General features: G+C 37.7%; 1 protein-coding gene and 1 pseudogene across 2 annotated transcripts in view; one reads left to right on the top strand and one right to left on the bottom strand.

Annotated features, from left to right (window-relative positions):
* The window catches only part of Adgrv1 (adhesion G protein-coupled receptor V1), a 569,696-nt gene that overhangs the window by 539,187 nt on the left and 3,116 nt on the right, over positions 1 to 27,393 (top strand). For both annotated transcript variants that reach the window (XM_058574584.1, XM_046428479.2), the window contains 2 exons: positions 10,714 to 10,905; positions 14,615 to 14,789. In XM_058574584.1, the coding sequence (XP_058430567.1) occupies positions 10,714 to 10,905; positions 14,615 to 14,789 (367 nt within the window). The remainder of the gene's footprint in view (positions 1 to 10,713; positions 10,906 to 14,614; positions 14,790 to 27,393) is intronic.
* Positions 9,967 to 10,371, bottom strand: LOC124080546 (developmental pluripotency-associated 5 protein-like; annotated as a pseudogene).

Consider the following 27,393-nt stretch of genomic DNA (forward strand, 5'->3'; position numbering starts at 1 on the left):
AATGTTTTTTGAAAATCTTAGTATTTCCAAGGCTTTCTGCTGGACTTAACAAAGGTGAAGAAATCCAGTTGTCTTGCTTAAAGAAGTTCAGGCACTGTGGTGTGATGCAGGAGACCAGCTAGAAACTGGCAGTTAGGAGGCAGCATAACAAGTGCTGTGAAAGGGGCTGAGCATGTATGTAGCTCAGTGGTAGAGTGCTTGCCTAGCATGCATGAAGCCCTGGGTTCAATCTTCAGTGCTGGAAAAGATAATAATAAAATAAGTACTGTAAAAGGCTAGGACTCTTGAATCAGGTTTTCTAACCAGTACAGGGTGGTGGGGTGGCCAGAGAAGCATCCCTACATCTTAGAGGAAGCTGAGACAAAACCAGTTAAAGTAGGACCAGTTGGATTGGGGGAGGAAGATGAGCAGAGGGAACAGCAAGTCTACAGGGCAAACCCAAGAAAGAACATGGCACGTTTGGAGGAGCTGCATGTGACGGGTAGTTCAGTACACCCCAAGTGTCAAGTCTGATGCAGGAGTGGTGGTGACAAACAGGAAACATACCGCAGAAGGCTTATTAGTGGGTTACAGACTGTTCTCTACTCTGAAAGTGTTGGGGAACCACTGAAGCATTAACAGCTCCCTCTCCACACGCTGACATCTTGCAAAATGACCCTATGTGAAGGAAAAGAACTGCCAATGCCTTAAGGAAGATGGTCAAGAATTGTATTTAGAATCACACTAAGGCAGCCCAGCGCCTTGCATTGCTTTCTCCTCCAGTTCTGGGAAAGAGGTGCTTCTTAGCTGTGTAATGCATTTAAGTATCAAGATCCGCTTGGCCTTCTGATACTTCCATGTTTCTCAGAAGCAACAGTCCCCCTTGACTGGCAGGAATGTGATGAAGTACAAGGAAATAAATCAGTCCTATAAAGAATGAGGTTAACTTTGTGCAAATTCTTTCAACAGTAAAAAACAATATCACCTTAACTTTACAAAGCAGGTTTATAGTCTGCAAATATGTACCTTACCTTTATTTTATTTGAGCCTCATAAAAATCCACTGAAGGAATTGGTATTTATATCCCCATTTTCCTAATGAAAAAAACCTGAGATTCGTAGAAAGTATTGCTCAATTTAATAATGTTTAGCAAGCAGCAGAACTGAGTTTCATTTCCAAGATAACTGACTTTAAATCCTGTTCTTTCCAAGAGATAGGCAGTTTTCAATCAAGAAAATGAACGAAAATCCTTACATTTTTTGTTAAATTATCAATTACAAGAATTGATCACTCCATTTTCTTAAAGATTAGCATTAATGAATAAGGTCCTAAGACTCCAAGTAGAAAGCAATATAATGCCTATTTCTCTGACTTTGCCTCTATTTTGGCATAAGGAAAAGAAATACTCTATTTAAAATCTATTTTTAAAAGGGAAAATAATTGATTTGGTGTAATGGTAATTAAAAGAGGCTACAGCCAGATATTTAGTCAGTGAGACAGTCTCACATGTGAAACTTATCCACTCTTTATAAAGTTTAAAGTTTCTGCTGAGAAAGAAATTTGAGAGTGAGACCCACCTCCTGGCAGGCATTCTGGGCTCAGGACTTCATTCACATGCCTCGCCTTTTGAATTCCAGTGTATGCTGTTGGAAATCAATACCGAATCTCTTACTTCATTTTATCAATCACAGGAACCACACAGTAAACACAAACTTTTAAAGAATAATATGCAGCATTATTTTGTTGAAGAAAGGTAAAATAGTTGGAAGGATATCACTAAATTTAGATAAAGCCTTCCCTAGACCCATCTTCCTTTACTGATTTCCTCTACAAGCAGTAGTCTGAAGTCTGGGGAGTGGAGGAGCTCCTGGTAGCCTCCACGCCTTAGACCAATGAGTGGGCATGCGATGCTCTGAAGGAAGGACACTGCCTCTCTGGAGCCTGTAGTGTACATCTCCAGGCTATTACACATGAATTTGATTCATGATTAAATAACACTCAGCTATTACACATGAATTTGAATGAACCAAAGATAGGAAAGCATTTAAATTGCACATCATCCTCATGTAAGAGAGCTGGGTGAAACCTGATTTTTATAAAATGAAGTTGGCACCTCTGCTTTTACAATGTTGGGCCCTCAGTGAGCAATTGCTAGCTTGCCATATAATACACTGTCATTGCCAATAGCATGAAAGGAGGTGATGTTAATAAAAATGCTGACTCAAGAGGCTAAACCCCAAATCCCAAGCCAACCAGAATGTTCACAGGCAAACTAGAACTTGAAGTACCCTAGCAATTGCAACCCTATAAATTGCAACCCTATAAATCCAACCTTCAGTTCTTATTCCAAAACCCTGCTTACACATGAAAACATTTCCTTACATAATTAATGAGTTGGAGGAAAAATTTCTCTAGAAATTGTAGTTTCAAGGAAGTTTACATCCAATATTGAGTGGTTCTTTCTGAGTGTTAATATTTGGTATATAAAAAATTTTTTTTGGCTTCTCTATATATTTTTTCTCTCTTCCACAATAAATATGAACTTAGTTTGCTTTTAGTTTTTTTTATACTAGGGATTAAACCCAGGGACATTTTGCCACTGAAGCACATCCCAGGTCTTTTTATTTTTAATTTTGAGACAGAACCTCACTAAGTTGCTTAGGGCCTTGCTAAATTGCTGAAGCTGGCCTCAAATTTGCAATCTTCCTGTTTCAGCCACCTAAGTAGCTGGGATTATAGCTACTTAGTGCACCACTGTGCCTGGCCTTAAATTTTTATTTTTTTAAATCAAAACATTCATAGATTTTTAGAGCTTTGCTAGTAGATCGATTATGACATACCATCAACAGAGAAATCCTAGTGTTCTTAGTTTCTTAATAAGAAAATTGCAACAAAAAGATCTTCAATGACTTGTCCCTACAAAACAAGCTAAGAATCATAAGAAGAGAGTATATGAAAACAGTAACATAATATTTTCCACAACATGTATTCTAATTCTTAATATCTGGAATTATTATTTATTTCTGATTAGATACTCTATTATCTGAAATCTATCAATGCAAAGATTCCAAAGACTATGATACCTCAAGAAATACTTAGAAAGAATTGCAAATTAAGTTTTCTTAAAGTTGCAAGAATACAATCTTCTGATCACCCTGCTGTGATAATTCCTTGATTAAAATATGTTTTGAAGTCCAAACTGGCAAAATTCTGGGAAGCGTCTACTGGTGAGACATCCCAGTATTTGCAATTTTGCTAGTTCTATCGATAAACTTCTTATTTTCCCAGAGCATAAGTTAAACACACAGGGTTTTAGTATAGCAAATGTGGAGTTCCACATTTCTATAAGTGTCTGCATGGTATATCATTATTTGGAATTGATTCATATGAAAATGTTCCTAAAACAAAGCCATTTAGATCATCTTTGATATTTAATTTGCATTATAATGAAATCAGTGCTTTCTTGAAAGTGTGCTAAATAATTTCTTTTTTCCTTTTAAAAACAACATACAAGTTTTAGGACTTCAATATATGCATCTTTAGCTGACTGACTGCCTTTAGCACCTTGTGGACAGGAAGAAATCAGGAATATCAAAATTGTGCATTTCCAGAAGGGATGCTATAGTGTCAGATGTGATGTTAAAATTTTCAGGAAGGCACACCCACATTGGTCTTGCACTGCAGAGAACACGAGATATGCAGTGTGACTCAGTATTTCTCTTCAGATAGAGCATTTGATTCAGTTTGTAGTTTAAAGGAATTGAACTCTTGCTACACAGCCTTTTGCTCTAAACAAGAAAACTAAAGATCAAAGTGGGTGAGGTAGGAGGAGAAAACCTTCCTATCAAGTGTGAACAGTTACTGAACAGGCTGCTCTAGTGTCCTGAGTCAGATTACTCTCCTAATCTCAAAGGACCTTTTCCTTGACACTGCCACATACTACATATTTTGGTTTATTCTCATCACTTTCTCTGTCGTAATTGTGTTTCTTCCATATGCATCACTTGCATCTGAAATGAACAAACTCTTCTTTCTCATTGATATCTGTTCTTGACAAGCCACCTCATCCTCCTGGAACAGCATCTTCTCTTGGCTGCCCTGATATAATTGTGGCTGTCCTTTTTTTTTTTTTTAAATCTGACTTGCCAGACAAGTTAGTTGCCTTGTTTACTTCTTTGGTCATTATTCCTGTTTGAATCCCCCAGCTGTATTTAATCCTGAGCACTCAGCCTTTTTCTCCATAGAGTGTCTTCCAAAACCACACACACACACACACACACACACACACACACAAACACATGGGTGCACGCGGGTACATATGACTTCTGCTTTCACCATTACACAGCTACTTTCCTCACTTCCTTCTCTCCTCACCTCCACTCTGGTACTTAAAATATTTTCCATATTTTCTCTTCAAACATGTATGAACTTTAGCTCCCATGATAAAGTCATGTCATATTTCTATTGGCACAATGTCATCCAGTTTTCCCCTCTCATCATCATCCTCAGGGACACTATTCCTTACCACTATCCAAACAACTTTCCATAGAATGATTAAGTGGGATGTCTGAACACTATTTTTTTTTTCTTTTGGTACTGGGAATTGAACCCAGGGGTGCTTTACCGCTGATCCACATCTCCGTCCCCTCTTTTATTTTTTATTTTGGGTCTCACTAAGTTGCTGAGGCTGGCTTCAAACTTGTAATCCTCCTGTCTCAGCCTCCTAGAGTCACTAGGATTAAGGGTGTGTGCCACTATGCCCGGCCTGAACACTAATTTCTAAAACCTTGTTTTCAAAAAGGCCATTTAAAGAATGCTGATTTTAAAAAATGATGTTTTAAAGTACCTGTAATATTTAAATAATCACAGTAAAATTTAGTAGTTTTATAATTTTAAATAAAAATATTCTTCTTATTCAAAGCTTACCATAACTCAGTTATTTTCTCCTCTTTGTTAAAACTTTTAAAAATTATTCTCAGATTTCCAATCTCTTCTACATTCTTTAGTCCCATCTCAGTACTCTTAGACCTCCAGTCTCCTCTACCCCTCAGTCTTACTATCCAACTCGATTTGTACTTCAGAAAATTTTCTAATCTAGGAATTTTCAATGCAGCAGGGTTTCTGGAATTAGAAGTTTCTGTTCCTGTGACTTTTTTAAAAACTTGATTTACAATACCTTCTATCTTTATGTGTGTGTGTGTGTGTGTGTGTGTATATATATCTGTTGATAGACCTTTATTTCATTTATTTATATGTGGTGCTGAGAATCAAACCCAGTGCCTCATACCTGCCAGGCAAATGCACTACCGCTGAGCCCCAGGCCCAGCCCAGTGCCTTCTATCTAGATGGAGAAGTCTGACACCTGATAAGTGGCATCATGACTGACTGGAGCGCCACACTTTGAAATCCCCAGAAACATGGAGAACATGGAGATACTCAGAGATGAAGTGCTATAACCAAGGCTGGAACAAAAAAAAAGGCTGAAGTACAGGGTTATGTCATCTGGCCATGAGGTTACTGAGGCATGAGCTCATCATTATCGTGGATATTTATCACACTGAGAACTTTGACCAAATAGTTCTTGTGCCCACAAGCAACACAGAGAAATATATTCATAAATTACACATACAAAACTTGGTTGTATAAAAGGGACAATATGTTATCTGTACACTGAGTATTTATGACAAAAATAAAACCTATTGAAATATTCCTAGGAAATATAAAATTTAGAAATAGATACCTATTTAAACCTAAAAACTGAAGACCTGCAGCTTCCCACATATTTAGTCATGAACATGACTAAAGCCACAGACTTCTGTTTTGACTTTACTAGTTCTGAATAGATAAGTTATCTATTCAGATACATTATCTTTTCCTTAACCTAGTAAGGAATTACAGAAGAACTTGACATAGTTTTTGGTGAATATTTGGTAATTATTTATCCCATTCAAATATTTTTAAAAGTTCTTGAGCAGTAACTGCTCCCCAAGATTCCTAAGTGTTCCAGTTGTGCTTACTAACCAACAAATACCAAGGTAAACCCACTTGTTTCCTTTCTCTGTATATTTAATACACAGTTGGATTATGGGTTCTTATAAATAAGACTATTAACAAAAGTAACTTTAAATATTAAACCTAAGCACAACTTAAAAGATGAATCAATTAAAGATGAAATTCCTACTTCTCTCACACCTAAAAAGAAATACAAATGCCAAGACACTGCATTTGTCTTTTCAAGTCTGCCGTTGGGATGAAATTCATTGTCTGCTGCTAAAGCACTGGTGGTGCACAACAGCAGCAGGTCAGCAGCCCAAGAGCAAGTGGAAGCTAAAAGCAAGGGATCATGGAGAATGCCCAGGGGCATCTGCCAAGGGGAGGGCAAGACCATAAGAAAGAGTAGCTGAAGTCTGCAAACCCAGCCCCAGTAGAAGAGCCAGAGATAGCCAATAGAAGCCCCAGTAGAAGAGCCTGACAGTCACCTGAGGGAGGGTTTAGCACACAGCAGCCCCACCTCCAGCCAGACACTACCCAGAGGAACAGAGACCTGACCATGAGACTTCATTCTCCCACGAAGAGTCCTGGCACAGTGACATGTAAAACAGAAAGACTGAGCAGAACCAGAAGTTGTATTGAACAACTCCTGAATCATCTGGCTATAGTTTCAAAAGAATTAGAGGACTAAAACCAACACATGCCTCAGACTGTCTGTCCTCACCTCTTCTATTCTCTCTCACTGATGAAAATTTACAACCATTGTCTTTTATTTAACAAATATTTCTTAAGCTCCACCTACATGCTGGAGATCACACTATAAGTTTAAAAAATACAATACAGTGAATTACTTTTTGGAAGTTTGCGGTTTAATAGGAGTCATCCTTGCTCTTCTCTCTCTTTGAAACCCAATTTTGTAATCTTTGAGCTGTAGAAAGATCAGTTCCAATGGAGATACCATTTATTCTGAGTGTCTTATTCTGCACTGTTTCTGAAGGATGTGACTGATTAGGAAAGCTCATCTGAAACCTAGGCATCCCTCGCTAGGAGCTGTTAAGCCTTGGAGAACTTGTAAAATGATCTCAGAAATGTAAAACCCAGGTGAATCACCTTCCTGTTTTAACCACTTCTCCCCTACTACCGCTTCATGTTAAATTTGTGCCATGGTACTATTGTAATTATAGAAATTATTGAGATGGCAACCAGAATCTCCTGTGCTTTTTTTGCTCCTTAGTGATTTGAAGAGTACTTATAATCATTTAGACTATCATTTGTGTTTCACTGAATGTTGGATAATAAGTTTTAATTTCCACTCAAAAGAAATGCAGAATTGCCAGGTGTTGTGGCACAAACCTGTGATCTAAGCTACTCGTAAGTCTTAGGCATAAGATCCAAAGTTCAGTTCAAAGCCAGCCTGGCTATTTGTGGAGACTCTGTCTTAAAAGTAAAATATCTGGGGATATAGCTCAGTGGGTGAGCACTTGCCTAGCATGCGCAAGGCCCTGGGTACCATCTCTAGTACAGAAAGAAAGAAAAAAAAAAGATAAAAAGAAAAGAAATACAGAATTGGTCATGATGAGGATCAATCCAGATATAATCTAAAGACTTTTGAAAACATTTTTCATGATTGTAATAGGAGGACCAACAAAGTGAAAGATAGTACATAGAAAGAATTCTCTTCCTTTTAAGCCTTTGTGGTAAGGAATAGGAAGCACAGATGGATTATATATGTCCTGCTTCTGAAACAGTTAACTTGTTACTTGGTAAGACATTGTTGTATTCGTGAGCAGCTAGAGAGCAGGAGCCAAATGTCTTTTCCTTGCTTCTCAGTGCCTGATGGGTAATCAGCAATATTGGACCGAATAAGTGAGACTCCAGATTCTCTCAGAATTCCTTTCCAGATCAGCATACAGATGAGAGCTTGAGATCCAACAGTATTTGGAATGGGAACTTGTTTTTAGTCTGAGGTCAGAAACCTCCACAGCTGAGTACTTTGGATAATGAAGGTCCTTTTTCTATATTTGCCCAGCCTGGTCTGGACACAGGCACATGTCATACAATCTGCATTTAAACATTCTTTCCTTTCCATTTTAACAGTGTTTATGTTTCCTGGGGCACATCTAAAAGTTTCAAAATATTTACTGTATATTTCTATGCTTTTAGAAAAAAAAATACAGTTTTCACATGCAAGTTATTTTCAGCAGGCAGTTCCTTTCCTGAAGCACAAAAGGCTAGATAGAAAAACAAACAAGAGAGAGAATGTGCAGTTTTAACAAATGGGTCCTTAGAGATGAGTTTTAAAGCATGGGTTTTGTTTCCTGATCCAGCTTTTACCCTATCACTTCACAGCACTTACAGAAATCCTGAAATAAATCAGTAACGTTTGCACAGTTTTTAAGGCTGACAGTTTAAATTTTTTCCTGTTTTGTCTATTGCTGTGGCCAATGCAGTTAGGTCATAGCCATGTGAAAAGTTAGTCGTACAAGAAAAAATTTGGATGTGTATGAGTATTTTTAGGAAGATTTTTCTTCTGCTACTACTCACAACATCATTTGGACATGAAGCAAATTTACTTACCTAACTTAGAATATTGTTTCCAAAAGAACAAAGAACCCTAATAAATAAATGGTAAATAAAAATGAATATAAATGTTTATATGGTTTAGAGAAATTGCTTTCAAAAATATTTTTAGCAGTTACACTATTGATTTTAATTTAATAATACCACAACCCAAGAAGGCATCATTCTGATAGAAAGGGGAGAAGGGCTTATATTATCACAGTATTCCAGAAATGGCAGCAGAGATCAAATGCTGGTATGTGTACCTTTTGTACTGTCCTCTAATTTCATTTTACATAAAAATTATTTGCAATTCTTAAGTCTAATAGACTTTTTACTATTTATACCCATAGATAAAAGTTTCAGGTTCATGGTACTGGGGATGTAACTCAGTGGTAGAACACATGCTTAGCATATGCAAGTCCTTGGGTTTAGTTCCCAAAACAAGGGTGTTGGGGATTCAGGCTCACAAGTGTATTGTTGCTTCTACACTCTTAGAAATATTAGCAACCATAGGAAAGTACAAATTTCACAAAATGAAGACACTTATTCATGTTTTCCAAAAAATCATGAGGTTAAGTCTTTGGTCTTTAATTAGCGGCATGTCTTGAGTATATCTTTGTGTATTGATTTAAGAATTCTGCATCCAAAACTTAAAACACTAGGATGAACAGATACAAAAGGCACGATTTAACACATTTATTGGCTGATTGTAAAGGTCAAAATTACCAAGCTTTATAGAAGCACCATTACAAGTATACAGTGGACCCCTTGTAGAAATCATGAAGGAGAGCCAGTGTGGAATGTCTAGAACACAAATGCAGAATGTGAATTGCTATCTGTGACGTCAGCATAGACATTGTCAAGAGTTTGATCAGATTGCAAAAGAATTTAAAGGGCCGGCAGCTCTCGAAGAATGCATAAGATAGCTTTATTATTCTTACATAACATGTACTGAGAAGCAAGGCATGCTAAATATTAAGCAATCCAATGAATTCCTTGGAGTCCCTACCCAGTGATTGTACTTCCAAATGCGATAAGTAGGTGAGACACACAAAGGAAATTAGGAGGCTCAGTTAATACTGCCCTTCCAGATATTTACAATGTGAGTGGAGCATTTGGTACTCCCACTTCAACCATTTTACTAAGAGAGAGGGTGAGAGAAAGTGAGATAGATAGAGAAAGTGAGAAAGGCAAAGATTTGCTTTCTTTTTTTTTTTCCTCCCTTATTTAAAACTTTGTTCTTTCATTAGTTACCTTGGAAAGAGAAATACACATTAAAACTCAGAGCAAGGCAGAGACTCCAAAATACTTGGTTTTCCCCTACCTCCTTTGTAGAGGTTATAGCAGAGTTTAAAACAAGCCAGCCCCACTCCAGCTCTTGCCACAACCTAATTTCTACATATGGGTTCCAATCACATTGGCTGGAAACTGGCTTCACTTCATCCAAGGGCCTAGTTGGAAGGGTATTCATGGCTTCCCCAAGTTTGAGCATTCCTGGCTTCTGCCACTGGTGCTGCCACTCAGCCAGGGACTGAAGCATCCACTTGGTCTGGGGCTCAACAAGTGGGAGCCATAAACCACTACCTTAGGGGATCTGAAGATTCCAGAGCCTTCTGCTGGAGCATGGCCTTCCTCACTTGCTTACTGTAAGGGATTCAAGATCCATGCCGGCCAGCCGAGCAGGGCTTCCAGCAGTTGCATTTGGACCTGGAACATCTCTGGATCTCTCAGGTCTTCCAGAACTTTCACCCACAGTGGAATAGCTTCACATTTTGGAAATGCTCCCATCTTGAGTTCCTGGAAACCAACCACTGTCTTGCGGAGGCGAGTCCTAACCATGCCAAGAGGTTTGTTTTCTAAAGCAAAATGTACACAGCTAATCAGAAATACCTCTACCATTCTATCTACTTTCATGTATTTGTAGGGCTTATATTTTAACCAAGATAGAAAGCTATTTTATCAGTGAAAAGTGAGTTCTCCTAAAGGACATTGATGAACGTTTTGTGACATTTGGATTTACAGTGGCTTCTTGCTATACTGCTAACACGTTCTAGAATTCTTGGCTTTTGATAGAATTTGAAGAACATTTGTAGAAAATCAATTCTGCATGCAAATGTGTTTATTCTCCAGTGTAATGGCAGAACTTCCTTTGACATATTAATGTTTTTTTTTCTTTTGCAGGGACTTTATGTTTTTGTGGTCTATTTCATTCTACACAACCAAATGTGTTGCCCTATGAAGGCCAGCTATACCGTGGAAATGAATGGCCACCCAGGACCCAGCACAGCCTTCTTCACCCCAGGGAGTGGAATGCCTCCTGCTGGGGGTGAAATCAGCAAGTCCACCCAGAATCTTATCAGTGCTATGGAAGAGGTGTGCTTATCCCCACCCCCCTTGATAGTCTCCTCATGTCAAAAAAAATTATACGATAAACGATGCTTGACAGCTTTTATATTCTTTACCTGTTGACATCCTCTGCTTTCTGGACCTTTCTTTCCTCAGGGTAGTAGTAACATACTTGTTACGTAATTATTCCTCTTCCTTACACTGTGATCTATACTGACTAGTAATTTGTAATGGGAAGTCAAAGACAGCAAAATTTAACAAGATCTTTTTTAATTTGATATGACAGTGAGTCCTCCTAAGAAGTAATTTATAAAATAGTATTTCTCCTAAAAATGTTTCCACAGTTTTCCTCCTTCATCCAAACACTCAGTGAAAAGAAAATAAGCTGAAACTTCTTTCACCTTAAAGACTAGAAAATATTTTAGAACGAAGAAGGTTCAGAACCAGTGCTTCTGTGGCACTACTGAAAAATCCAGCCAGGATTTCATCTGTAAAATCTACCTCCTGCAGCTCTCTGCATTCTATCCACATCAGTTTGATTTCCTGTGTCTGAATCACATTGCCACTAACCTTTCATGCAACCCATAGCATGAGACCACTGCTCAGATTTTAAGGCAAACCTGGATACATCTAGCCAGGAAGAGATGGTAATGCACATCCATGACAATCTCTGTGGGGCCTGATATGTTCTTGGCTATCATTCCTCATGCAGCACATATTGCCCTCTCTGTATTAAGTAGCCAAGGGAAATGGCATTTGTCTTTGTGTCCTGCAAAATAACAGGAATCCAAAATACATTTGTCTGAAAGGAAAACAGCTTATTGATCAAGCAATAGGAAAGAAGGAGGGAGAGAGGGAAATAGATAGGTGATCTACCTGCCCAGAGACTTTTTTTTGTCCTCCATGGCAATATAGAAAGTAATTTTATTCCTGTCAGATTAAAATTAAGGTAAATGATCACAAGTCAAATTGTATTTGTATATAAATGCTATAACACACACATTATATATATGTATATTGTTTAGATACATATATATGTATATATACACATATTTGAAACAAAGGAAATTTCATGTAAAGAATTATTAACTGATAATAGGGAAACAGTAAAAAGGTGTGTGCCAGGGACTGTGGGTGGGAAAAATAGAGAGATATTTTGATCAAAGGATGCACATTTTAGCTATAAGATGAGTAAGTTCAAGTATAATATTTAAAATTTGAGATAAGGTTATAGAACCTCTAAATATTTGGAAATCTAGTACCATTTATGTTACCCAAAAGTTCTTAAAAATAGAATTATTTCATCAAAATTGACACCAAAAAAACACAGATATTTTTATAATGAAAAGTTCAGAAATGAATCTTCAAAAAAATTTTTTTTTTGTCTTTGTGAATGATTAGCTAATCTAACGTTTGTCTAGATATGAACTCTCATATAAAATAGCCATTATCTCTGCATGTGGCTATTTAAATTTAAACTAAAATTTTAAAACACTAAAGATTCGATTTATCTTTCACCCTGTCCACATTTTAAGTGCTAACAACCATGTGTCTGGTAGCTTTAGGTATTCGAGAACATAGACATAAATTATTTGTATCATGGCAGAAAGTTCTTTTGGACAGTGCTCATCAAGATGATCAACTTCACATTAAAAATTTTAAGGAATCATCTCCTTTTAGTGTACTTTTTTTTTTTTTACTGGGGATTAACTCAGGTGCATTTTACTACTGAGCTGAGCCATATCCCCTTTTTTTTTATTTTGAGGAAGTATCTCACCACATTGCTGAGGGCCTCACTAAGTTGAGGCCTCACTAAATTGCTGAGGCTGGCCTTGAATTTGCAATCCTATCTCAGTCTCCCAAGCTGCTGGGATTGCAGGCATACGCCACCAAACCCGGCTTCTTTCAGTGTAATTTCTAAAGTCCTCTGGTCATTTTTCTCAGTATAAAGTACCTCTACAGTCTCTCAGAAAACCTTATGCTAAAAGAACTGAACAGACACTTCATAGAAGAAGAAATGAAATCAGTCATCCAGTATATGAGAAAATGTTCAATACCTCTAGTAATTAAAGAAATGAAAATTAAAACTACTCTGAGATTTCATCTCACCCCAGTCAGAATGGCAATTATCAAGAATACAAGTAACAATAAATCTTGGCAAGGATGTGGGGGGAAAGGTACACTCATACATTGCTGGTGGGACTGCCAATTGCTATAACCACTCTGGAAAGCAGTATGGAGATTCCTTAGAAAACTTGGAATGGGACCACCATTTGACCTAGTTATTCCACTCTTCTGCATATACCCAAAGGGCTTAAAATCAGCATACCATAGTAAGGCAGCCAAATCAATGTTTATAGCAGCTCAACTCACAATAGTAAACTATGGATTCCAACCTAGGTGCCCTTCCACAGATATTTGGATAAAGAAAATGTGATATATATATCACATTTATATATATATATATATATATATATATATATATATCACATTATCATATATAAATGATAAGAAAGAATGAGGCATACTCCAACTAAAGTATACACACACACACACACACACACACACACATACACACTGGAATATTTCTCAGCCATAAAGAAGAAGAAAATTATGGCATTTGCTGGTAAATGGATGGAACTGGAGATTATCATGCTAAATGAAATAAACCAATCCCCAAAAAACCAAAGGCTGAATGTTCTCTCTGATATGCTAACTCACAATAAACAGGGAGAGGAAGTTCACTGGATTAGACAAAGGGGAATGAAGTTAAGGGATAGGGATGGGAATAGGAAAGACAGTAGAATGAATTAGACATAACTTTTCTATGTTCATATATGAATACACTACCAGTGGAACTCCACATCATGTACACCCACAAAAATGGGAAGTTATACTCTGTGTATGTATGTCAAAATATATTCTACTTTTATGTATAACTGAAAAAAAACAAATAAAAAATTTTAAAAAAAAAGTCTTATCCTAGTAAGCAGCAGCTGTGATGGTCCAATTCCTGGGCTAGAGCCACTGCTAAAGTGTTCATTGGGATGTTGCATAGCCACATAGCTCAATGTGTGCTCTGCATTCCTCAGAGACTTGGAACTGGCCTTGATCCAGCTGTCTAGGAGGGACTGTCGGAGGCATTATAAAAAGACTTTCACAGAAGGAAAGCCTTGGAAAGGAAAGGAAGGATTAAGGAATTGTTTACCAGTAACATAGAGGAACATGAGTACATTTAAACATTTAATGATAGAACTTATTTTCTTAATCATTTAAATGAAAACAAGGAGGGGTTTAAAAAACCTTTCTTTTTCAATTTAGTGTGTTCTTATAGATAACCACTATATTTAAAATGTATTTTAGATTAAACATTAGGAGTAGTCTCTAATATGTATGTATATATACATAACAGAATTTCCTTCTGCACATCTTAAAAAAATAATAAAGAATACTTATTAGATTAAAATTAGTTTTATTTCTGTACACATTACAGGACAGAAATCTACATGTAATTCTAATACAGAAATTATTTAAATCACCAGATTAGATTGATACAAGGAAAGACATAATTTCCTAAAGAATTAAGATAAAACTAAAGGTCTTAAAAAACAATTCAATAGCTACTTCACTAGGTCTTTATAATGAGATGTGGAAATAAATTGTTAATACGAATTTCAAAATGAAGGTGAATGCATTCACATTATGGTTTCCTTTTCCCTTTATCCCAATTCAAAAGGTGCCACCTGACTGGGAGAGAGCGTCCTTCCAACAAGCCAGTCAGGCCAGCCCTGATTTGAAGACAAGTCCACAAAATGGAGCTACATTCCCTACTGCAGGATATGGCCAGGGGTCGTTGATAGCGGATGAAGAGTCACAGGAGTTTGATGACTTGATATTTGCATTAAAAACTGGTATGTATGAACCCACAAATTACATTAGAAGTAGGAACTCTTATACGATACAATTTTTATCTTCTCACGAAGTGGCAACAGTACCATCAGTACCCTTCGCACATCCTGATTCTCATGACCCTTTCCTAATCCCAGTTAAACTCCAGAATATTTTGTTCTTGGCACCAAATATAGCACAACCTAAAAATAATATATAATTTACTTTTAAGAAAGAATGAGGCATACTCCAACTAAATGTAAATTTCTCTGTCCTAGAATCTTGCTAAAACACCAAGACACTATTGAGTCAAGTTCTGTGTAAGATAGCTAGTAGAGATTTCACTGAGGGAATTTTGCCTCTGACCTGCCAAAAATATCTTCTTGTGGAGTATTTTTCAAGCAGAATCTTCAAGCAGTGTTGTATAGTTCTATAGTTTTCAAAGTGCCATCACATACAGCATTTCATTGACCCTTTATTTCATTGTTCCTTTATATATACATATATATGTATGTTATTTCATTGCTCCTTTATATACACATGCACACACACACACACACACACATACATACACACAAACACACACAGAGTTTCATTGCCCTTTATGTTTATATAAAGTGACAATGAAACGCTGTATAGTCAATCCCACTCAACCTGTGACCCCAACGAGGAACTCTTACAGAGGACAGAAATGCAGTCCTAATCACCACAGTTTAGCAGTGTGTGATGCTAAAAATATGCTAAGTCACATGAAGGACCCTGTAAACATGATTAAAGGTCATGTGCTCTTCAGGAAACTAGTTAATGTGTATTCTTCTAGTGTCTACATGTTTACATTTATAGTATAGATATAGTAGATAATTCATTTGTCAAAATTCTATTCTTAAAAGATAATTGTGACATAATTTTAGGTTTCTCAAACCTTACTGGTAATTTTTTTAAAGTTGTTTAAAAAAATTTTTTTAGTTGTTGATGGGCCTTTATCGTTATTCATTTATATGTGATGCTGAAAAATTGAACCCAGTGCCTCACACATGCTAGGCAAGTTCTCTACCACTGAGCTACAACTCCAGCCCCTGATGGGTAGTTTTAAAACATTTTTTTCCTCAGAAAAAAATGTTGAACTGTCACTATTATTAAAATATATATGGACTTTTAATTTCTAGATATCCAAATAAGAAAGATATGTCCATGCTTAGGTGAACTTGCTGAAATATTTATTCAAAAGTACATTTGATTATGTTACAATTTGATTGGCTATGAGATATATTGTTTTGATTTTTGAAGAACCTGTACTTTTTAAACACGTATATAATGGAGGAAGGGCCTTACAAACTGAGGAAATAGAATTAGTCAAAGCCCAAAAGCTTGACAGGGTGGAGCCTGTTTGGCAAGAAGCTCTTCACAGTCATTTCTCCATAGGAGGATCCCTTGATCAAGTGTATTTGAGAAATGGCAAAGATTCTTACTACATATTATTGTTTTAGTAGCTCTAAAACTCCTAAAGAAGCCCACTTTATTTAGTTCAACCTGATCTTTTTTTTTTTTCAAATATTTAGTTTTTAGTTGTAGGTGGACACAATTTCTTCATTTCATTTTTATGTGATGCTGAGGTTTAAACCCAGTGCCTCACATGTGCTAGGCAAGCACTCTGACACTGAGCCACAACTTTAGCCCCTCAACCTGGTATTTCTGAAGCACATTTATTGGTAGATTCATTTGGGGAAGCAGAACACTTGTTGATATTTTGCATGATATTAAATTACTGTTCAGTCATCAAGGTAAGGAGTGAGATTTTTGTAGAACATAGCCATGAAGGTTTTTGAGGAGAGGCCTAACATGTTCCCATCGGTTTTTGAGGCTGAATAACTTTTATGAAAGTACTAAGAGTAAATTTAGAAGCAATATCAGAAAGACTGGGAGTTTATTATTGTGGTCCAAGGAAATGAGGTCAAAGCCTCAAATGTTAGGAGTGAAAACAAATAAGAATAACACAGGAAGAACGCTGAGGAGGAACCCAGGGGACAGTTGCAAAGCTCCTGCTGCTGCCCTGGGTGACTAAGGAACAGTAATCAGACATTTGTTTATTTGTATTTATGTTTTGTCAGCAGGGGGAAGCTGAGGAGTTAAGACTTAGATGTTAGGCCTAGTGGCTCCTGAGTATTCAGGTTGGGATCTTAGGTGAGTGTCCAGAATGGAAGTTAATATTTGAAAGTGATCCACACAGAGATTATATATAGCTTATACCTATAGCTATGGACAAACAAGGTAAGATCTGGGAGAGTGGAAGGAGAAGGGGAAAGAGATGAGGAACGGAGGGGAGAGAAGGAAAGGGAAGAAAAACAGGAACAAAGTCCTATATAATAACTACACTGAAGAGTAAATAGACAAGGGTCCCACAGAGAAACTCTGGCATAGTCAGAACAAAAACAAAAGAGGGAAGAGAGTTTTAGGAAAGAGAGAATGATCAGCTATATAAAACAGCCATTGGAGTTAGAAATGAAAAGGAGCTTTCAGATTAAAAATCATGCTCAGGGCAAATTATGTCCCCAGTTCTACATACAGTGTTGTCAGTTGTTGATGGTCTGACGCTGGAAACATAAAACGAATTCCTGGAGCATAATTCAATTAGATCTGCATGTTTTATATATATATACATATAACAAGTACTAAATGCATTTGATTCAGGAATGTATGGAATGACTTGCTTACTTATAGATTTAGTTTAGCATTCCTCAGAGTTCCCTAGGCTCATTAGGAAATAAATACTTTAAAAGATAAAAATAACAATCTCTAACATTGGTTCCTTGTATTTTTAGAAAAGGTACTATAATAACCAAGCACTCCGCCCAGACATTCTCCATCACAGAATAAGGTCAAATAAAGGAGCAATTCACATGCCATTCCATCTACAGCTGAATTTACAATTGACCTATAGGCCAGATTCAGCCAAACATGGTGTTTTGTTTGATCCATGTCATTCTAATATTTTTGACCCAATATAAAAGTTTAGAGACAGCCCATAAAAACCCAGAATTTCTAGAAAAAATTTAGCAACAGAATACCTGAAATCTAGATTACACTGCTCCATTGGAGCTGAGCAATGGCTGCCCTTTTGAACATAAATGCAAATTGTCTAGCATCCACAGTTTCTGGTTGATCTTGTCTCTCATATGTATTTGAGTATCAAAAATATAAAATTTACTGAATTGTAAATTATGGTGTTTAAAAATAAAAATTTACATTATTCTTTTTAACTGATCTAAAGGCATCTTAGTGTCTTAGAAATTTGATACCTAATGTTTTTTATTTCTTGAATGTATGAACAGGCTTTTCTTTTACATTTGGATGGATGGATGACTTCCTGGAAAGAGGACCAAATAGGTCTTTCAGTAGTCAAGTTTTGATAACATTTCCTATGCCCTTTCAATTACTCTAAGAACTTATTTTTTATTTTTTCAATAAAGAATAATGTTGAGATATTTGAGCACATATTAAAAGACTTAAATGAGCCAGGTGTAGTGGCACACACCTGTAATCCCAGCAACTCAGGAAGCTGAGGCAGGAGGATCAAGAGTTCAAAGCCAGGGCTGGGGATGTGGCTCAAGTGGTAGCGCGCTCGCCTGGCATGTGTGCATCCCGGGTTCCATCCTCAACACCACATACAAACAAAGTTGTTGTGTCCGCCAAATACTAAAAAATAAATATTAAAATTCTCTCTCTCTCCCTCTTTCTCTAAAAAAAAAAGAGTTCAAAGCCAGCCTCAGCAACTTAGTGAGGCCCTAAGCAACTTACCAAGACCCTATCTCAAATTAAAAAATAAAAAGGACTGGGGGTGTGGCTCAGTTGTTAAGCACCATGGATTTAATCTCCTGTACAAATAAATAAATAAAATATAAATTCAGTGGTTAGAATGCCTTTACTGGGTATAGTAGAGAGAATTTAATGTCTCTTTAGCTAAGACATTCTCTTTCTAATTACATTAAACTGAGAAAGATTAGACCTCTAAGAGGGAAAGAAAGCTCAGATAATCCGTTTCCAAACAGGAAAACACTATCACTTCTTTTTAAGCACTTAGAAATGTGCCTTTATCTTCACCTCTAACAGCTACAACCAAATTCAAAAATGAAAAAGACAATATTTTTGAGACCACCATGTTGGTGTACAGTTTTTGTTGCAAATTTCAAAGTAACAGTAAAACAAGTATATTAGTTTAAACTAGGAAGTCCTGACTCCAAAGCCAGTCATGAACTGTTTTCCATCTGAATTTTTTAATACTTATTTTTTAGTTGTCGTTGGACACAATACCTTTATTTCACTTATTTATTTTTATGTGGTGCTGAGGATTGAACCCGAGGTGTCGCACATGTGAGGCAAGCGCTTTACTGCTGAGCCACAACCCCAGCCTCCCCATCTGAATTTTAACCATACTGAATTTTGCTTAAAACCAGAAAACCACTATTGCCATTTTCTAGTTCATAAAGTGTTTTTCTATGAGAAATCCACATTTTACTCTAAAAAGAATACATACTTCCATTAGTTGGTCTTGAAGAGCACCAGCCTTTCCATAGGCAAGTGAGACCATCAGTTCTAAAATAGTGGTGTCTTGGATATTATTGTTTGTTTGTTTTTAAATAGAACTATCTGATGTATCATCAGTGCCCCCAACCAAGCCTTTAGGAGAATGGGAACAGTTACCCTTGTTCAGCTGCAGCAGTCTGGCTGGGCAAAATCACGAGCCACTGAAGCAGGAACAAACTTTATTTTTAAACTGCAGGAAAACACTTCACACAGCTCCCGGGGAATCCTCCCTAACGCCACGAGGCTTGTCCAGGAACCCCCAGCCGGAAATATCTCTCCCAGAAATCCCTCCTCCTGCACTTCCCCAACCAATGGGAACTCTCGGGGAATCCCCGGAAATCCCCACGAGAACTCCAAAATAGTGCGAGAACTCAAAAGTTGCGGCAGAGGCGGATAGTAATGCCTCGCCTGTCAATCAATACTGTTGGCAAAATGCCAGGGGCCATACAGACTCGGCCATGGCTCTCAGCATCTCCCCCTTTTTGTTTAATTAAACAACAAGCAATGTGGCTTAGGGACCGTGCCTGTTAGGCAGTCCAATTCAACATATGGTCCTTACCCGTCATCGGATGAACTGACCTCTAGGCGTCAGCCTCCTGTCTTAGGTTGGTACCACTGCAATTGGATCATACCCGTCACTGACTACCGGTCCAGCATACAGCCATACTTGTGGATAGGCCTTTGCACCAGTGGGGGGTGAGGTTCTTTGCCTCACCTCTGTTGGCCCCCAAATTTTAGACCATCACTAGTAGAAGGGAGGAGGATGCAAAATGCCATGACAATAAGCCAATTGAGGGCTCCTTTGAAAAATTGTACCACCGGTGACACCATCAGCAAAAATACTCCAGCACTACCACAATTCGCTGTACCAACAGATAGTTCACAATGCATACAAGTGATACATAGTCCAGGCAAGGTCTGCAAGCAATTCAAAGCAGAGGAATCTGTCAATATGTCCATTTCCTCCCAAAGTAAATCGACTCCTTAATTGAGCATTACTTGTGGAGTTATTATTCATTGATGCATAAGTTTTTACAGTTTGTTGTGATAACTATCGAAGAAGCTGTAGTTTGGTTTTATCTTTGTCTTCACCAGCACTGGGATGAAGATAGGAATTCTGGCAATGATGCTAAGAAAAAAATTATGTAACATTCCAACAGGCACTAAGAAAACAATTTTTTGAACAATTTACATTATCCTGAACAGAATTATTAAATATAATGAGAAGGAAAGGTGAAAGTAAACAAACAGATCTGTTAACCTCCTTATTTGTTCACATATTAAAACAATTTTCAACAGCTGTTTACCCAATCTAAATTAAACCATTAAAATCACGTGAATAAAAAAAATTCGGATCCATTTATTCATGAGCGCTCCTCATATATGATATATGGACATACGCACATACAGACATACAACACAAAACAGAAGTGTGCACACATAACATACAACACTTAAGACAATAGTAAAGGCCTTGTAGCTTTACCTAGGTGAAATCTCCATTGCAATGCTTAAAAACTCCACAGTCAAAAAATAAAACTGATCAGAAAAACATTAACCTAGGTCTGTATGAGCTCAAAAATAAAATAGAACTTTATGATGTGGGAAAAGGCAAATAATAAAATAAATATTGAAAAAAGCATCCTGGTTAATCACTGTCATAGATGTAAGAATAGCCAAACTGGAGTTCTGGATATCAGCTGTTATGGGTTTGAGTCAAATCATCTTCCTTTTGGCCTGTAGAAATTGTTTTAGTTAATCTCTCTGGAATCCAAATCGGCTGCTGTTCTCCCTGTGGAAAAACACAAACAGAACCCCGACTCCAGACAATCACTGGGTCAGGACCTTTCCATTGTCCTGTTAGAATATCCTTCCAAAGTACCTTAGGCTTATGTACATTTTTTGGACACATATGCCTTTCCGCAGCACTAAGCCCTGAGGAATCCAAATTTTAAAAGTTTAGAGTAAAAAGGGTTATTTTAAGTTTATCTTTGGGTGACATATACCCCTTTCCAATTCCCTCTTTTTGCTTTAGTAAGTACATTTTAATAGTTTGATGAGCTCTTTCAACTATGCCTTGTCCCTGTGGATTGTATGGAATTCCCGTTATATGAGTAATGCCAAATGATGAGCAAAATTGTTTAAAAGAGGTAGAAGTATAACCAGGACCATTATCTGTTTTTAACTGTTTTGGAACGCCCACAGTGGCAAAATTTTGTAAGCAATGAGCTATAACATCTTTAGTTTTTTCTCCGGAATGAAGGGAGCCCATCAAAAATCCGGAAGAAGTATCAACTGTAACATGCAAATATTTTAATTTTCCAAATTGTGGCAAGTGTGTGACGTCCATCTGCCAAATATGGTTAGGTATCAGTCCTCTAGGATTGACTCCAAGATTAACTTGTGGTAAAAAGGTCACACAATTTTGACATTGTTTTATTATTTGTCTAGCTTGTTCCTTAGTTATTTTAAAACGCTTTTGTAAAGTATTAGCATTGACATGGAACCTTTTATGAAAATGTGTAGCTTCTTCTAGTGTAGAGAAAATATGTATGTCATGTGTAGTTTTATCTGCTAAATCGTTGCCCAAACTAAGGGCTCCAGGCAATCCTGTATGTGCTCTGATATGTCCTATAAAGAATGGATCTTTTCTGTCCCAGATTAGACTTTGTATAGCAGAAAACAAAGAGAAAACAGTAGAGGAAGGGGAAATCCTGCCAGCATCTTCAAGGGATACTATAGCATTAACTACATACTGACTATCAGAGAATAAATTAAATACAGAATCTTTAAACATCACAAAAGCTTGTAAAACTGCATTAAGCTCTACCTTTTGAGCTGATTGTTTGGGTACTAAAAATGTAAAAGTTTGATCAGGGGTAACTACTGCTGCTGTACCATTATTTGACCCATCAGTGAATACATTTGGAGCATTCATGATAGGGGTTTTTCTTGTCATTTTTGGAAAAACTACAGGATGCGAAGACCAAAAAGACAACAAAGGATTAGATGGTAAGTGATTATCAAATGAAACATTAGATTTACACATGATTATTGCCCAAGTATTTAACTCATTAGCTAACTCATCAATTTGATCCATAGTATATGGAGTAATAATTTTATTGGGAGAAATTCCAAACACTCCCTTTGCTGCTTTTATTCCTTTGAGTATTAATTGTCCTACAGCCTCAGGATACCTAGTAAGAATAGTGTTAGGAGAATAAGATAAATGTATCCACAATAATGGACCTTCTTGCCAAAATACTCCTGTAGGAATATTTTTTGTTGGTAGTACAATAAATAATAAAGGCAAAGTTATATCAATTCTATCCAAATGCATATTTTCCATATATGTTTCAATAATTTTTAATGCCTTTCTTGCTTCAGGCGTTAACATGCGGGGTGAATTTGGATCTGATGGACCTTTTAGGATATCAAATAAAGGTCCCAACTCTCCTGTTGGTATGCCTAGATAAGGCCTTATCCAATTTATGTCTCCTAATAACTTTTGAAAGTCGTTAAGTGATTTGAGTTGATCTACCCGTATTTGAATTTTTGGTGGACGGACCATGGTTGAGGATAATAGAACTCCTAAATAATTAACTGGAAAATTTAATTGTACTTTATCTATTGCTATCTCTAGATTATAATTTTTTAATAAATTTGTAAGTGTGGCATAACATTCTAGCAATGTGTTTTTATCTTTGTGTGCTAACAATACATCATCCATATAGTGAAATATTTGTAGTTTAGGATTTTGATTTCTAAGTGGCTGGATTGCTTTGTTAACATAAATTTGACACATAGTTGGGCTGTTAGCCATCCCTTGAGGGAGTACTTTCCATTCATATCTCTGATCAGGACCTTCATGATTCAGTGCAGGGATGGTAAATGCAAAATGTGGACTATCCTCAGGATGAATTGGAATTGAAAAAAAAACAATCTTTAATATCTATAGCTAAAACGTACCAGGTTTTTGGCAAAGCAGACAATTGAGGAATCCCCAATTGAGCAGGTCCCATAATAACCATCTCATTATTAATGGCTCTTAAATCTTGCAATAATCTCCATTTACCAGACTTCTTTTTAATGACAAAAATGGGAGTATTGTAAGGAGATACGGAAGGTTGTATATGTCCCTCCGCTAATTGTTGTTTGACCAGGTCATGGGCTGCTTGTATCTTTTCTTTAGTCAGGGGCCACTGAGGAACCCATACTGGTCTATCTGATTTCCAAGTAATTTTTATTGCCTCAGTGACCCCTTCTGAAAACCCAGTCCATGTCTATTTATTCCCTGATCTATTTGAATTGGTGCTGCTATGCCTTGTTCTCCTAATCCTTTTTCTTTCCTGAAACCTTGTCTAGCCCTAATAGTGGGTGCATTTGGATTGATGTTATTTGTTAATGTCAAACCTAATTGATCTAGGACATCTCGTCCCCATAAATTTATAGGAAGATGATCCAATACATATGGCTGTATAGTTCCTTCACATCCTTCAGGATCCTTCCAATCTAATACCATTGCACTTCTATGGGGATTAGTCGCCACTCCTAGGCCTCGAAGCGTTTGAGTGGCTTGTTGTAACGGCCAATGTTTTGGCCATTCTTGATGAGATATAATGCTAAGGTCTGCACCTGTATCCAGTAGCCCATTAAATTCATGTCCTTGAATATTTAGTTTTAGCATGGGGCGAGAATCTAAATTTAAAGACAGCATAGCCCAATCTACACCTGTGGAGCCTAATCCCCTGGAACCTCTTTCTATACTACTACTGGAAAATTTATCATGTAGGCTGGGTATTATTAATAACTGTGCTATTCTATCTCCTGGTGAAATTACTGATATACCCTTTGGAGAACTGGCTATAATTTTTATTTCACCTTCATAATCGGGATCAATTACCCCGGGACTTATCATAAGTCCTTTTAGCGTAGAAGAACTGCGTCCTAACAATAAGCCTACTGTTCCTTGGGGAAGAGGTCCTTTTACTCCTGTGGGAATGATTTGAACTCCCATCTCTGGAGTTAGTACTGCTCTGGCGGAGGTGCAGATGTCCAACCCTTCGCTCCCTCTGGTTCGTCTGATGAGAGATCTGATGGATAATGTGTCCTGGGCACTACCCTGATGGTGTTGCTGGGTTCCTCCATGGTGTTTCTGGGTTCCTCCAGTGCCCCGTACATTTGTGGTCGTGGGCCCCGGAGCATTGGGCCCCCCGTCCGTTTTTTGGCAATGGAGCTCGATGCCTTTCTCCACGATATCGTGGGTAAACACTTGGTCCTTGTCTGTTTTTTGATAACGGAATACCCTCTATGGTGGTTTGAGAACGGCATTCATTAGCCCAATGTTTCCCTCTACGGCATCGTGGGCAAATACCCGGTATTCTATTCGTTTGATATCTAGCTTTGTTAAACCCTCCTCCTATGGGGCAACTCCTTTTAAAATGTCCTGTTTGATCACAATTATAGCATGTTTTTGGCCTGGCATCTAAAGCCTGTTGTACTGCTGCTAAGACTTGCCCTTGTTCATTAATGTCTCTACATAATTTAATATATGTGTTTAAATCTTCATGTCTCCATGGTCTAATGACCTCTCTGCAACAACGATTTGCTTGGTCATAAGCCAGTTGTTTTATAAATGGCATTGCCTGTTCTGTATCCCCAAAAATTCTGGAAGCTGCTTGAATAAGCCTATCTACAAATTCAGTGTAAGGTTCATTACTTCCTTGTATTACCTTAGATAATTGACCTTGTAAACCTCCATGCCCCTGTAAAGTTTTCCATGCCCTAACCGCATCTACAGCAATTTGTGCGTATACACCAGGATCATATTCAATTTGTTGCCGTTGACCCTCATAAGGTCCTTTTCCTAACAACATATCTAGATTTCTTTGAGGGTAACCGGCTGCTGCATTTCGTCTAGCTGTCTCCCTGCAAAATTCCTCATTGGCAACCTTCCATAACAAATATTGTCCTCCATTTAGCACAGATTTACACATACTAGCCCAATCTGCTGGCGTCATGTCCAAGTTGGTAATGGATTCGACCATGCTTACAGTGAACAGTGCTTGAGGACCATAGGTTGTTACAGCCTCCTTTAACTGCTTCACTGTTTTGAAATCTAAAGCACGGTGAATTCGCTGCCCTCCTGCCTGCTCAAGTACAGGGCATGCTAATCTTTGAGGTCCTGTCTCAGGATCCCATCTATCAACTACGGGGTTTGAGGGCCACTCAGCTATCTCCATAGGGGGTGCTGTTGGTTGAATTATGCCCTCTGGTGATAGAACGGTGTTAGTAGCAGCCTCCTGTTGTGGCTTTTTCCCTAATAGCTGTTTCTCCTCTAAGCTTTCTTCCTTTAAATTTTCTTCCTCTGTCTGACTAGCTTGAGAGACCTTCTCTTTTGCTTGATCTAAAATGTCTTTCTCCATGGTCTGAACCTCTAACAATTTACTTAACACTCTTTCAGTTTGTTTTTTACTAATTTCTAATCTGTTATAAAGATAACGCAACCCAATAAGATAACACAAAACAAAACCGAAACAGAATGAAACAAAAACGGAACAAAAAATCGTTGTATCAATTTTCCTATTTTCTTGACATGTGCATTTGTGGTCTATTTCTATCTCTTCCTCAGGGGCGAACAACTTCAAACCTTGAGCCAACCATTTTTCCCAATCTGCCTGAGAAAATTCTAGGGATAGGCAGCTTGAAACAAACACAAAACAAATCAAAACAAGAACACATTGTTTTTTAAAATGGTCACCCATTCTCTCGCCTTCCCTTAGGGGCAAGCAATTTCACTTACCCTGAAGCTTCAGACGTTCCCCGCACGGGCCGCCAAATGCCGCAGTCTGGCTGGGCACAAATCACGAGCCACTGAAGCAGGAACAATCTTTATTTTTAAACTGCAGGAAAACACTTCACACAGCTCCCGGGGAATCCTCCCTAACGCCACGAGGCTTGTCCAGGAACCCCCAGCCGGAAATATCTCTCCCGGAAATCCCTCCTCCTGCACTTCCCCAACCAATGGGAACTCTCAGGGAATCCCCGGAAATCCCCACGAGAACTCCAAAATAGTGCGAGAACTCAAAAGTTGCGGCAGAGGCGGATAGTAATGCCTCGCCTGTCAATCAATACTGTTGGCAAAATGCCAGGGGCCATACAGACTCGGCCGTGGCTCTCAGCATTCAGCCTTCATTTTAGGGAAGAAAAAGCATCAGGCTAAATAGAAGAGAGACTCAGTCTACACTGAGGGTGAGGGTAGAGTGGAAGGGAATGTACTGTATTTACATTCCTAACAAGAATTGTCTTGAGTACTGACACTTTCATGTAGATCCAAAAGCTGACAAGATCCTAGAAAATGTCAAGTTTGGAGCATATTTGGCATAGAAACGCCTCTCTTCACACACAGCTTCTCCCAGAGCTACTAGCCTGATTCCCCATCATCCCCAATGCCTTAGCTTCCAGTTTTACCTCAGGCCAATGACTCAAATGTCACAGTAAACATTTCCCTCCTGGAAATCCAGATATGACTTCTTCTTCAGTTAGAAGGAAATGAATGACAAGTCTTTGAACACAAATGAAAACATTCAGAATTAAGACCCAAAACAAACTCCTCAAGTTTCTCTGTGAGAGATCACACATCAAACCACTGTTGCTTGTTAAAACTCCAAGAACTTCTGCAGTGTAGTGTATCAGAGTTAGTTGAGAATGAAAGGGAAAAATTCAAGTTTGGAAAGATTTTGAAATTTTTTCCTCAGAAAAAAGAATGAAGGAATGAATATGACTTTCTTGTCCCTTTCACACTGGAAAACTGTTAAAAACTAAGAAAACTAAGAATGGGCCACAAAGTCAGAGAACCCTGTGTTGAAATCCCAGTTCTGCAGTCTATTAACTGTGCGACTTCAGCAAGGGACTCAGCCTTTCAGTTTCCTCATTTATCAAATGAGGATTATTATAATTAGTTTGTAGGTTTTTATGGGGCTTGGAAATCATCTATGTAAAACACCTAGGACAGTGTCTGGCAGGGTTAAGATTCAGTATATGTTA

Source organism: Marmota monax, unplaced genomic scaffold (assembly GCF_021218885.2).
Source record: "Marmota monax isolate L192 unplaced genomic scaffold, Marmota_monax_Labrador192_F-V1.1 WCK01_AAM20220418_F8-fsc00018, whole genome shotgun sequence".
NCBI lineage: Eukaryota > Metazoa > Chordata > Mammalia > Rodentia > Sciuridae > Marmota > Marmota monax.